This window comes from Pongo pygmaeus, chromosome 18 (assembly GCF_028885625.2).
Source record: "Pongo pygmaeus isolate AG05252 chromosome 18, NHGRI_mPonPyg2-v2.0_pri, whole genome shotgun sequence".
NCBI classification, from domain to species: Eukaryota; Metazoa; Chordata; class Mammalia; order Primates; family Hominidae; genus Pongo; species Pongo pygmaeus.
The window spans coordinates 45667734-45682026 of NC_072391.2; the positions used below are offsets into that span (position 1 = coordinate 45667734).

Genomic DNA, 14293 nt, shown 5'->3' on the forward strand with positions numbered 1-14293 from the left:
TACCCAACCAATCAGATCAGCAGACAAAGATGCTCCCTGGCCAGCAGTGGCAAGGTTGGTGTGTCTTCCTGGGTTCTGTGTTTTTGGTACAGTCACATGTAGGGCCTTCGAGTAAGAAACAGTAATATCATCATTCTTCAACTACACACACAAGGTTTTAATAAATTTGCAAACTGTTGAACTTCTCTCGTCTCCTGTCAACAATCCAAGCCACCATCATCTCTCTGACAACCATGAGGTCTCCCCATAGTCCTTTTGGCCTCTCTGTAAATGTCAAGAGCTACAACCAGTACGAGATTCAGATAAATTATTTACAAATATTGATGCTGCAGCCAGAGTGATCTTCTCAAATTGCAAATCTCATCTGTCAGACCCTTACTTAGGATCCTCCAAGAGCTTTCCCTCAGGGTCAGAATAAAATCCAAAGCCCTTGCCTTGAATGGCAGCCCCTACCAGACCTGTCTCCTGCCTGCCCCACCTCTGCTCCTCTCTGCACTGGGCCCAGCTCACACCATGGCAGGGCATTTGTACTCACTGTTCCTTCCTCCTGTTTTCTTTTTTAAATTATTATTTTATTTATTTATTTATTGAAGTGGAGTCTCACTCTGTCTCCCAGGCTGAAGTGCAGTGGTGCGATCTCGGCTCACTGCAACCTCTGCCTCCTGGCTTCAAGCAATTCTCCTGCCTCAGCCTCCTGAGTAGCTGGGATCACAGGCATGCGCTACTACTCCCAGCTAATTTTTTGTATTTTTAGTAGAAATGGGGTTTCACTATGTTGGCCAGGCTGGTCTCAAACTCCTGACCCCAGGTGATCCACCTGCCTTGGCCTCCCAAACTGCTGGGATTACAGGCGTGAGCCACCACGCCTGACCACTTCCTCATATTTTCTTTTTTCTTTTTTTTTTTTTTGAGACGGAGTCTCGCTCTGTCACCCAGGCTGGAGTGCACTGGTGCAATCTCGGCTCACTACAACCTCCGCCTCCTGGATTCAAGCAATTCTTCTGCCTCAGCCTCCCAAGTAAATAGCTGGGATTACAGGTGTGAGCCACCGTGCCCGGCCAAGCCCTATTTTCATTTAGTTAACTCCTCACCCTCCAAAGCTCCACTGAAGAGTGATTTTGTCAAGAATTCATTCACTGGTCTCTCTGATAAGCCAAGTCTCCTGCTGTAGGCTTTTGGCACTGTGGCCCTGTCACTTGTGGCACCAGGGCCAGTTTTATGTGTGCTTGAGTGATGGGATTGACTCAGGTCCACCTCCACCATCAGACTGTCAACTCTATGGGGGCAGTGATCTGAGGCTGGACTGAGCTTGACATATTCCAGGAACAGGGGACAGGGCAGGATGCAGCCCTCCAGAAACACCCAGAGACAGGATAAGGCCAGACCCTCCAGAATGTATGTGGTGGGCCTGTTACAGATTTTGTATTTTATTTTAGTATAATGAGGAAAAAAAGCCTTCTCGGGTTTTGTTTTGTTTTGAGACAGGGACTTGCTCTGTTGCCCAGGCTGGAGTGCAGTGATGCCATCATAGCTCATTGCAGCCTCAAACTCCTGGGCTCAAGTGATCCTCCTGCCTCAGCCTCTCATTCTGAGTACCTGGGACTACAGACGAGCATCACCACACCTGACTAATTTTTAAATTTTTTGTAGAGACGGGGTCCCACTATGTTGCCCAGGCTGGTCTGGACTCCTAGCCTCAAGCAACCCTTCTGCCTTGGCCTCCCAAAGTCCTGGGATTGTAGGAGTGAGCTGCTACCCCTGGTGTTCCCAGGTTAAGCAGTGAATGCATCATCTGATTTATGCTGTAAGATCTGTCTCCCTTCTCTGGGGAAAAAGCGTGGTGGAGGCCAGAGTAGACTGGGAAGAACATAGGTATATATATATGTTTATATAGAATATCTTCCATACCACAGCAATTCCATCCAATCCCCTTTCTCAAACATGAAGGGGCTGGGTTTCCTCTTGGCATGGTAGCCAGGTTCCAAGTAAGACTATTTCACCAGCAAGTGTTCCATGAAAAAGGAAGTGGAGGCTTCCTTCTACTTCCAGCAAGAACACTTGCTGGTGAAATAGTCTTACTTTCTTACTTGGAACCTGGCTACCATGCCGAGAGAAGCCCAGCCCCTTCATGGTTTTTTTTTTTTTTTTGAGACGGAGTCTCGTTCTGTCACCTAGGCTGGAGTGCAGTGGTGCGATCTCGGCTCACTGCAAGCTCCGCCTCCTGGGTTCACACCATTCGCCTGCCTCAGCTTCCCTGGTAGCTGGGACTACAGGCGCCCGCCACCACGCCCGGCTAATTTTGTTTTTGTATTTTTAGTAAAGACAGGGTTTCACTGTGTTAGCCAGGATGATCTTGATCTCCTGACCTCGTGATCCGCCCCCTTCATGTTTGAGAAAGGGGATTGGATGGAATTGCTGTGGTATGGAAGATATTCTATATAAACATATATTTATATATATATATATATATTTTTTTTTTTCCTTCCCAGTGGCAGTATTGGTCTAGGTGCCAGAGGATAGAGGCTTGGACCAGGGAAGCTGCAGTGGGGAGGGAGTGGAGGAATCTGAGAGCTATTTTGGAGGAAGAATCTCTCAAGTGTGGAGGGCGTGCTTCTCCTTAGCTGCAGGAAAACCTCAATGTGTCTGCTGCTTCTAGTCTTTTATTCTCTCCCTTTATATATTTCCTTTGCATTTTTATTATCCATGTATTGAAACTCCTCTGACATTGATTCAAACTGCTACAACTGCCGCAATACCGAGAGGAGCTATTTATAACACGCAGTCCTTAGGTGGGAATGCAGCTCTCTGCCAAGTGCTACTACAGAGATTGTCGGCTGCCTGCCAGCTCCCAAATGTTTCCAATTCAAAGCATTTTTCCATCACCCTCTACAGCTAGGATTTCTCAAACAGGGGCACAATTGACATTTTGGGTGAGATAATTCTTTGTTGTAGGGGCCTGTCTTGTGAATTGTAGGATGTTTAGCAGAATCCCTATCCTCTACTCAATAGATGCCAATAACAACCACTCCCCTACACCTGGTGTGACAAGAAAAACGTTGCCAGACATTGTCTAATGTCAAAACTGTCCCCAGTTGAAAATGATTGTTCTACAGAGATAATTCAGAGAAAGCCCTGCCCCTAGGGCTGAGCTAATAATTCAGCATTCAGCCAGGTGCAGTGGCTCATGCCTGTAATCCTAGCACTTTGGGAGGCTGAGGTGGGTGGATTGCTTGAGCCCAGAAGTTCAAGACCAGCATGGGACACATAGCAAGACCCCCCCCCCCTCCGATCTCTGCAAAAGATCATAAAAAATTAGGCTGGGCACAGTGGCTCATGGCTGTAATCCCAGCACTTTGGGAGGCTGAGGCGGGCGGATCACCTAAGGTCAGGAGTTCGAGACCAGCCCAGCGAACATGGTGAAACCCTGTCTTTTTTTTTTTGAGACAGTGTCTCGCTCTGTCACCCAGGTTGGAGTGCAGTGGCCCGATCTCGGCTCACTGCAAGCTCCGCCTCCCAGGTTCACACCATTCTCCTGCCTCAGCCTCCTGAGTAGCTGGGACTACAGGCGCCTGCCACCACACCCAGCTAATTTTTTGTATTTTTAGTAGAGACAAGGCTTCACGGTGTTAGCCAGGATGGTTTCGATTTCCTGACCTCGTGATCTGCCCGCCTCAGCCTCCCAAAGTGCTGGGATTACAGGCGTGAGCCACTGCGCCCGGCTGAAACCCTGTCTTTACTAAAAATACAAAAATTAGCCAAGTGCGGCGGTGTGCACCTGTAATCCCAGCTACTCAGAAGGCTGAGGCAGGAGAATAACTTGAACCTAGGAGGTGGAGGCAGCAGTGAGCCAAGATTGTACCACTGCACTCCAGCCTGGGTGAGAGTGCAAGACTCTGTCTCAAAAAAAAGAAAAAAGAAAAAAAAAGAGCCAGGCAGAGTGGTCTTAGCTACTCGGGAGGCTGTGGTGGGAGGATGGATTGAGCTTGGAAGGTTGAGATTGCAGTGAGCCATGATTGTACCACTGCACTCTAGCCTGGGCAATAGAGTAAGACCCTATCTCAAAAAAAAAAAAAAAAAATTCGGCATCCTCTTTCTACATACTCCATGGGACACACACACATCAAATCTAATGAAGTCTTCTCAGCTTCCTGTATGGGGTGTGAAAAAATAATTAGTTAAGGGTTTGTGGTTGGTTGTGTGTCACCAAAGTGACTGGGGCATCAGCACACTATCTCTCACTGCTTCTCTTTGGCTCATCAATAGAACACATTCTTGCCAGGGCTACCTGTGAAGCCCAGCCCAATTCTCACTTCTTCCATGAAACCTCCTTGTCCTACTCAACTTCCTGTGGCTGGTTAGGACAATTGAATAATTGATTACTTAATTGATTGATTCATTCATTCAACAAACATTTACTGAGCACCTACTAAGTGCCAAGCATTATTCTAAGTGCTGGGAATACAACACTAAACAAAGCAATGTCTGTTCTCATCAGCTTACATATGAGAGGGGAAGGCAGGCAATGAATGAATGAACAAATGAATAAATGTTACAGTGTCAGTGAGCAACTGCTGGCAATTCTTCCCTCTAACAGCCCCAAGTCTCAGGCTGGAGAGGTGCTTAGAGGTGACTCTTCACTATAAGGCCCTGTCTGACCCACCCTCTTTAATTTACAGAAGAGGAAACCAGGAGCAAGAGGGGAAGTGCCTTGCCCACAGTTCCATGGTTATCTTTCCCTACAGCATAACCAAGTGCAGACACCTCTTCAATCCCAGGCTCACTGAAGGAAGCTGTGTCTAGGGAAGGGCCACTCCACCTCCTCTATCTTCCCTGCACTCACTTGTCTGGCCAGCTGCCTTGGGTCCTGCCTCCCTGCAGCTGCCTCCACAGCAGCAATGCACTGGGGCAGAGGGAGGAAGACCCCTCAAGAAGGTTGTGGGACAGGTGATTGGTCACCAGATATAGGAGGCCAGCCAGGTGACCTCTTGGGACTACCTGACCCTGTGATGCCATCAGCTTGGCATCAGACCTCAGGGGTGGGGCGGGCTCACAGGAAACTGGGCCTCTACCCTTCCCCTCCGGCTTACTAGTCAAAAATAACTCGCAGTTTCCGGAAGAATGTGCATCTTGCAAGAAGCCCTGGAATCCGCTGCCCGGCACAGAATGTCGTTCAGGGTTGACCCCCTCTCTCTCGGGCTTTGCTTGGCTTTCTTTTCACCACCTGTTACCTCATTTCATTCAGAATTCCTGTTGGTTTCTGCGCTGGAATCCCTGATTTTCCTCAAGTATGGAAAACACAGCACTGATGAGATACCAGTTGCTTTTCAGCGGTAAACTGCCAGGCTTGTAAGAAATCATGACTGTTGTGTATTTATTTTTATAGTTCTCTTCTGTTTTGGTGAGAAATACTGGGCTTCTAGTTAGTATAGCAATAAACTGTTTCCCTTATATTTAGCTCTACTTATTTACTTTTTTTTTTTTAAATACAGATAACTCTTGTTTATTTTAGAGACAGAGTCTTGCTCTGTTGCCCAGGCTGGAGTGCAATGGTATGATCTCGGCTCACTGCAGCCTTGAACTAACTCCTAGGCTCAAGCGATTCTCCTACCTCAGCCTCCTGAGTAGCTGGGACTACAGGTGTGCACCACTACACCTGGCTAATTAAAAAAAATGGGCATTTGATGTCGGTGCCTGCTTGGGTCTCTTCTAAGCGTACTTTCCTTTCCTGTTCTAAAGCCTTTTAAATAAACTTCCACTCCTGCTCTGAATTTTTTTTTTTTTTTTGAGAGGTGAGGTCTTGCTATGTTGCCCAGGTTGCTCTCAAATTTCTGACCTCAAGAGATCCTCCAGCCTGCGCTTCCCAAACTGTTGGGATTACAGGCATGAGCCACTGTACCTGGCCTACATTTAACTTTAAAAAGTTGAGTTGAAGAAGAAAATAACTGAGTCATATTTCAGGTGACATGTAGGTACGTCCAAAATCATGAAGGGGATGTAAATGACTCAGAGTGGGAAATTCTCAGTTGGTGCCCCAGGACCGAGGACTCTGTCCCCGGGGTGGGGGTTGCTAGCAGCCGCAGGTCTTTGGGGAAGCCCATGTAGGGTCTAAGACCACCGAGCTGGCGACCGAGTCCCTGGCCCCTCTGCTCCTGGTGCTGCGCGGCCTTCCCTGCTCTCGGGGCAGGCTTCCCCATTTCTGCAAGGCGGAGGGTCCGCCCGCTTTTCCTGCGGAGACACTCGCTTTTTTTTTTAATTTTAATTTTTATTTTTATTTGACTTTAAGTTCTGGGATACATGTACAGAACGTGCAGGCTCGTTACATAGGTATACATGTGCCATGGTGGTTTGCTGCACCTATCAACCCGTCATCTAGGTTTTAAACCCCGCATGCATTAGGTATTTGTCCTAATGCTCCCCCTCCCCTTGACCCCACCCACCGATAGGACCCGGTGTGTGATGTTCCCCTCCCTGTGTCCATGTGTTCCCATTGTTCAACTCCCAGCTCTGGATACTCGCTTTTTCACCCTCCTGCCAGCTTTGCTGCTTAGACCTGGACACAGAGTGCAGCGGGAAACTTCCAGCTCTCACACATACCTATCAAGCATTTATTGAGCTCCTGTGAACACAGACACTCCTGCTCTCTCCAGGAACCGCTTGCGGCTCAGGGCGCCTTGGGTCCGTGGCGCCACCTGCTGTTCCCGCGGCGCCAGCGCAGCCTGCGAGGCCGTCCCAGCTCTTTCCATCCGAGCGCGAGGGAGACTCCGGGGCCACCCACCCGCAGCACGCAGAGCTTCTGGGAGCCGGTGGCAAGGCCGAAATGGGATGCAAACCAAATGCACGTGGGTGACTGGCAGAAAAAGCCTCCCACAAATGGGAGGGATTTCGGAAGGAACCGAAAGAAAGTTGGTAAGCACCCACAGCCCCGAGCTTGACTTTTTTTTTTTCTCTCTGACAAAAAAGCTTGGAAGGGCACTTCCAGGCAACCAGGGGCGACTGGGTCTGCTGCTACCCGCGCTGCTTCCTCGAATGTGGAGAGAGCAGCTGGGGAGGTGGGGGAGTGCATCAGAAGCTCAGTAAAATGCAACGGGGACTTTGCACCCTCTTTTTGCTGCTTCAAGTGGACAGAAAGTGATCAGATGTCAGAGTGGGGAGGGGGACTTCCTCCATCCCTAGCCCCGCCCTCAGGTCACATGAGGGAAATTGCTCCCCAGAGCTCTCTTTCTTAACACTGTCTGGCGATGACTTCAGAACTTCTCAGCATCTAGAACGACAACCTTAGCAGGTCAGTCTGCCTGGGCCTGCCACCTCCCGAGGCCCAGAAGTGACACCCAAGGACACAGGGCATCTCCACCTAGCTGTTCTCAGCTTTGATGTGCCCGAATTAAAGGGGTAGGGTGGGCCGGGAGCGGTGGCTCACGCCTGTAATCCCAGCACTTTGGGAGGCCTGGGGGGGGGGGGGGGCGGGCGGATCACGAGGTCAGGAGTTCGAGACCAGCCTGGCCAACATAGTGAAACCCCGTCTCTACTAAAAATATAAAAATTAGCCAGGCATGGCGGCGCGTGCCTGTAGTCCCAGCTACCCGGGAGGCTGAGGAAAGAGAATCGCTTGAACCCGGGAGGCGGAGGTTGTGGTGAGTAGAGATCTGCCACTGCACTCCAGCCTAGGTGATGGAACGAGACTCCAACTCAAAAAAAAAAAAAAAGAAGAGGGGCAGGGTGTTAAAATACAGTGGCTCAGGTTCCATCCACCTCTATTAGATTCTGGCTCAGTGGGTTTGGGGTGGGACTCTTGGCATGGATATTTTTAACAGGAACCCCAGGTGTTCCTGGTGCTCCATAGGTTGAGAACTCCTGCCCTGGCTTCCAAGGCACGCGCTTTGTCCAACATTCTTCCAAGTGCAGTGCAAAATAAAGAGTCACTGTGAACTTGCAGCACTCTTGGGCTTGATTATGTGCTCCTTGCTTTACGAGAATTCTCATTTAATGCTCCCGGGAATGCTTTGATGGACATCATTTTCATGTGCATTTTGAAGAACGGGGAAGCCTGGGTAACATGGCGAAACCCTGTCTCTACCAAAAGTACAAAAACTAGCCAGACATGGCGCATGCCTGTAGTCCCAGTGACTCGGGAGGCTGAGGTGGGAAGATTGCTGGAGCCGGGTAGGTCAAGGCTGCAGTGACCCGAGATTGAGCCACTGCACTATCCAGCCTGGGCGACAGAGCAAGACCCTGTCTTGAAAAATAAAAATAAAAAAGAATGGGGAGACAAAGGCTTAGAGAACTTACTTTTCCAATGCCAGTAAATGGCAGGGACAGGATTTGAATTCAGTTCAGTCTGATTTCAAGGTACATGTTCCCCTTTTTTTCTCTTTCCCAGTATAACAAGTCTCTTTACTCAACTGAAATAGACATCAATGATGTATTTGGGCATAATGATTTTTTTTTTCTAATTTGACTTTAAGTTCTGGGATACATGTGCAGAACGTGAAGGTTTGTTACACAGGTATACATGTGCCATGGTGGTTTGCTGCACCTATCAACCTGTCATCTAGGTTTTAAGCCCCACATGCATTAAGTATTTGTCCTAATACTCTCCCTCCCCTTACCCCCCACCCTCTGACAGGCCCCGGTGTGTGATGTTCCCCTCCCTGTGTCCATGTGTTCTCATTGTTCAACTCCCAGTTATGAGTGAGAACATGCAGTGTTTGGTTTTCTGTTCCTGTGTTAGTTTGCTGAGAATGATGGTTTCCAACTTTATACATGTCCCTACAAAGGACATGATCACACTCTTTTTTATGGCTGCATAGTATTACATGGTGTATATATGCCACGTTTTCTTTATCCAGTCTATCATTGATGGGTATTTGGGTTGGTTCCAAGTTTTTGCTATTGTAAATAGTGCTGCAATAAACGTACGTGTGCATGTGTCTTTATGACAGAATGATTTATAATCCTTTGGGTATATACCCGGTAATGGGATTGCTGGGTCAAATGGTATTTCTGGTTCTAGATCCTTGAGGAATCGCCACACTGTCTTCCACAATGGTTGAGCTAATTTACACTCTCACCAACAGTGTAAAAGCATTCCTATTTCTCCACATCCTCTCCAGCATCTGTTGTTTCCTGACTTTTTAATGATCACCGTTCTAACTGGTGTGAGATGGTATCTCATTGTGGTTTTGATTTGCATTTCTCTAATGACCAGCGATGATGAGCTTTTTTTCATATGTTTGTTGGCCACATAAATGTCTTCTTTTGAGAAGTGTCTGTTCATATCCTTCGTCCAATTTTTAATGGGGTTGTTTGTTTTTTTCTCATAAATTTGTTTAAGTTCCTTGTAGATTATGGATATTAGACCTTTGTCAGATGGATAGATTGCAAAAATTTTCTCCCATGCTGTAGGTTGCCTGTTCATTCTGATGATAGTTTCTTTTGCTGTGCAGAAGCTCTTTAGTTTAATTAGCTCCCATTTGTCAATTTTGGTTTTTGTTGCAATTCCTTTTAGTGTTTTAGTCATGAAGTCTTTGCCCATGCCTATGTCCTGAATGGTATTGCCTAGGTTTTCTTCTAGGGTTTTTATGGTTTTAGGTCTAACGTTTAAGTCTTTAATCCATCTTGAGTTAATTTTTGTATAAGGTGTAAGGAACGGGTCCAGTTTCAGTTTTCTGCATATGGCTAGCCAGCTTTCCCAGCACCATTTATTAAGTAGGGAATCCTTTCCCCATTGCTTGTTTTTGTTAGGTTTGTCGAAGATTAGATGGTTGTAGATGTGTGGTGTTATTTCTGAGGCCTCTCTTCTGTTCCATTGGTCTATATATCTGTTTTGGTATCAGTAGCCTTGTAGTATAGTTTGAAGTCAGGTAACATGAGGGCATAATGATTTTTAAATTGATTACTTAAATAGGCAATACAGGGCTCTGCGTGGTGGCTCACGCCTGTAATCCTAGCACTTTGGGAGGCCGAAGCAGGTGGATCACGAGGTTAGGAGATCGAGACCATCCTGGCCAACATGGTGAAACCCTGTCTCGACTAAAAATACAAAAAAAATTAGCTTGGTGGGGTGGCCAGGTGCCTATAATCCCAGCTACTCAGGAGGCTGAGGCACAAGAATCGCTTGAACCTGGGAGGTGGAGGTTGCAGTGAGCTGAAATTGCACCACTGCACTTTGGCCCAGTGACAGAGTGAGACTCCATCTCAAAAAAAAAAAAAAAAAAATTACGTAAGTGTTAAAATACATTCATAACAATGTGAATACACTTAACGTTACCAAACTGTACAGTTGAAAGTGGTAAAGATTATATATTTTATGTTGTGTTTTTTTTATACCACGATTTTTAAAAAGGCATTCAGTGGAAGGGCGCCCACAGATGGGAAGGATTTTGGAGGGAACAGAAAGAAAGTTGGTAAGCACCCACAGCCCCAAGCCTGACCTTTTTTTTCTCTCTAACATGAAAGCTTGCAAGGGCACTCGCCATGTGCCCTGCTTATTCAATTAATCACTTAATTGATCATGCTGTCATCTTTTTCTGCACAATAACTCCCTGAAGTAGGTGCCATTATTATTCTCTATTTTGAGATGAAGAAAATAAGGCACAGAGAAGCTGAGCAACTCGTCAGGGTCACACAGCTCCTGACTGGCAGATTGTGAGTCCAGGAGGTTTGGCTCCAGGCGTTGCCCTCCTTTCCACTCTCTGCTGCCTCCGTGGCCTTTTCTCTTTGTCTTGGGAAGTCAGGGAGGGAAAGCTGGGCCATGTTTACTTTAATTCAACATAAAACATTAACAAGGCAACCAGGGGCAACTGGGTTTGCTCCTACCTGCACTGCTCTCTCTGTCTCCTTCCCCCATCTTCCTAGTGGACTCCCCTAGGGGTAACCACTGCTGTTTGTCTTTTACGGATCTTTCCATTTTTTTTTTTTGTGTGTGTGTTGGCGTTTCAATCTGTTGCCCAGGCTGGCCTGCAGTGGAACGATCAAAGGTCACTTCAGCCTCAAACTCCTGGGCTCAAGTGATTCTCCTGCCTTAGACTCCTTAGTTACTGGGACTATCTTTCCACATTTTATTTTATTTATTTTTATTTTTATTTTTGAGATGGAGTCTCAATCTGTCACCCAGGCTGGAGTGAAGTAGCGTGATCTCTGCCCACTACAACCTCCACTTCCTGGGTTCACACAATTCTCCTGCCTCAGCCTCCCTAGTAGCTGGGATTACAGGTGCATGCCACCATGCCCAGCTAATTTTTATATTTTTAGTAGAGATGGGGTTTCACCATGTTGGCCAAGCTGGTCTTGAACTCCTGACCTCAGGTGATGATCTGCCTGCCTCAGCTTCCCAAGGTGCTGGGATTACAGGTGTGAGCCACCATGCCCAGCTGTAGCTTGTTATTTTCATAGGACGAAATCTTTCTGTATAAGAACATTGAGAGCCCCCACATTCTATTGTTTTTATCTGCTCAAGCAGCTTATTTTACAATTTCTTTCACTAGTTCCCTAATGATGGGCATTTATTTTATTAATTTTTAGAGATGAGGTCTCCCGATGTTGCCCAGGCTGGAGTGCAGTGGCTATTCACGGGGGCAATCATAGTGCACTATAGCCTCGAACTCCTGGGCTCAAGGGATCCTGCTACTCCAGCGTCCAGAGTAGCTGAGACTGTACCCGGTTTCCTGATGGGCAGTTTGTTTCCAGTCTCTTGAAGACACATTGTTAACTATGACCCAGATGAGCAGGCTCAAATTACCCAGGGTTTAAACTGCAACTACAGAGTGTCTAGACTCACCCTTGAAAACAGCCAGGCCCCACATTTGAGACCAGCCACCTTCTCTCAGTAAATGCGAGGCTGTTTCTCCTCCGGCCTTGGAATGGATCACAGTTGAGGCACCATGTGAAGTCACAGGTGTGCATTTAGAGGCCTGATGGTACAAATCATGTCTTTACACACTGCAGTCATTCGCGTTGTGGTCAGCTCCTGCTGCAAGAGGCTTTTGGAACAAAGGGCCTAGTGGATTCACAGCCTCCATCTCATGTCCTCTGTGGTCTCGTTGCATCCATAATGAGTGGACTCACTCAAGGTGTTAAACTTTTTGGGGGGAGTATAGGAGCAGATGAACATACAGATGAGCTTTGACAGTTCCTGTGGGGTGCTGGTGGCTGCTTATGCTGAGCTGTGTGGTGGGGATTGCTCCCCATGGGTGCTCCGATGGGCCTTCTGCGATCACTTTCCCCACTCTCCCTCATCAGACTGTGAGCTCCCTAAAGCCCAAAGTGGAGATCACGGGTCCCTGCAGTTCTCACGGCCTTGGACATAAGCCCTCAGTGCAGACAATGACTGAGCACTCACCATGTGCCCTGCTTATTCAATTAATCACTTAATTGATCATGCTGTCATCTTTTTCTGCATAATAACTCCCTGAAGTAGGTGCCATTATTATTCTCTATTTTGAGATGAAGAAAATAAGGCACAGAGAAGCTGAGCAACTCGTCAGGGTCACACAGCTCCTGACTGGCAGATTGTGAGTCCAGTAGGTTTGGCTCCAGGCGCTGCCCTCCTTTCCACTCTCTGCTGCCTCCGTGATCTTTTCTCTTTATCTTGGGAAGTCAGGGAGGGAAAGCTGGGCCATGTTTACTTTAATTCAACATAAAACAATAACATTTGATTTAGCAGAAGTGTATTGTGTTTGAGTTCTGACTCTGCTAATAATTAGCTGTTACAACCTTGGGGCAGTTACTTAATGTTTTCATTTATCATCCATAAAACGGGAACAATGACACTGATTTCACAGGGCTGTTGTGCAGCTGGGTGAACCGGCATGCATAAGGAACTCGGCTCACTGCAGCCTTGACTTCCAAGAGGTCACCAATTCCGTTTGCCACAAATGGGCCAGGTCCTCAGAGTATGGGGCCTGGAACCGCAGCACAGACCTCACCCAAGAGCTTGTTAGAAATGCACAGTGCTGGCTGGGCGCGGTGGCTCACACCTGTAATGGAAGGCCGAGGCGGGCGGATCTCCTGAGCTCAGGAGTTCGGGACCACCCTGGGCAACATGGTGAAACGCCGTCTCTACTGACATACAAAAAATTAGCTGGGCGTGGTGATACGCGCCTGTAGTACAAGCCACTCGGGAGGCTGAGGCACGAGAATCGCTTGAGCCCCCGGAGGTGGAGGTTGCGGTAAGCTGAGATTTCACCACTGCACTCCAGCTTGGGCTACAGAGTGAAGACTTCGTCTCAAAGAACAAAAACAAAAACAAACAAACAAAAAAGAAATGCACAGTGCCAGGCCCCATCCCACAGCCCCAAGCCTGACCTTTTTTTTCTCTCTAACATAAAAGCTTGCAAGGGCACTCGCCATGTGCCCTGCTTATTCAGTTAATCACTTAGTTGATCATGCTGTCATCTTTTTCTGCATAATAACTTCCTGAAGTAGGTGCCATTATTATTCTCTATTTTGAGATGAAGAAAATAAGGCACAGAGAAGCTGAGAATCAGAATCTGCATTTTCACAAGGTGCCCAGGTGAGGCATAAGCGTGCTACAGCCCTAGAAGCCCTTCTCTACAGCAGTGGATTCAATCACCTTCCACTAGGACCCCCCGCTCAGTTATGCCCGTGGTGTGGGGTTGGGGCTGGGCAGACCAATTTTACCAGCTGTTTCAGCCTATTCTGAGGTGTGGGGATCCAGCTACAAGAAAGAGCAGAGATAAAAGACGGAAGCAGTTTCATCATTTTTGATGTGACAAGGAGGTCACGTTTTTGGCTGGAGTTCTCGGACTCTGTCATCTTTTTCTGGGTTCTCCTTCCGTCCTGTCTCAACTTGGCATTTTGAGAAATGAAGCTTTAGCGACTCAGGAAGGGTGGCCGGAGACAACAGTGCCACCTTGTGGCAGCAGCCTGGCATTACAGTCCTGGAAGGCGGCTGTTTAAATGGAAAGAACTGTGATAATAGGGCAGTCATAGAGAAATCTCAGCGAGCCTTTATTATATGCCAGACTCCATGCCAAGTCTTCTTCATGTATTTGTTTATTTAAAACTCACAAGAGTAAGAAGTAGGTACTATTATTATCCCAGTGTTACAGGCCTGGAGGAATGGAGCTTGAGAGAGAGGGAGCTATGCTCGTGATCTCTGGGTAGTGAGGGCTGGAGCTGGGGCCAGCTTGGGCAGTCGGGCTTTAAAGTCCATGATTCCAACCCTTTTTTTCTTTTTTTTTGAGACGGGGTCTCACTCTGTCGCCCAGGCTGGAGTGCAGTGGTGCAATCTCGGCTCACTGCAACCTCTGCCTCCCAGGTTCAAGCGATTCTC

At 47.5% G+C, this 14293-nt stretch overlaps 1 protein-coding gene across 8 annotated transcripts in view; it reads left to right on the forward strand.

Annotated features, from left to right (window-relative positions):
* The window catches only part of LOC129015387 (uncharacterized), a 131612-nt gene that overhangs the window by 231 nt on the left and 117088 nt on the right, over nt 1-14293 (forward strand). For 5 of the 8 annotated variants that reach the window (XR_010124431.1, XR_010124429.1, XR_010124432.1 and 2 more), the window contains exon 1: nt 7039-7282. Coding sequence is in view for 1 of the 8 variants with exons in the window: in XM_063655020.1 (XP_063511090.1) it covers nt 6648-6906 (259 nt within the window). In the remaining 7 variants the exon portion in view is untranslated. Of the gene's footprint in view, nt 1-6647; nt 6907-6926; nt 7283-14293 lie in introns of those variants that run through there. The other 3 variants (XR_010124427.1, XM_063655020.1, XR_008494551.2) reach the window with 2 other exon arrangements.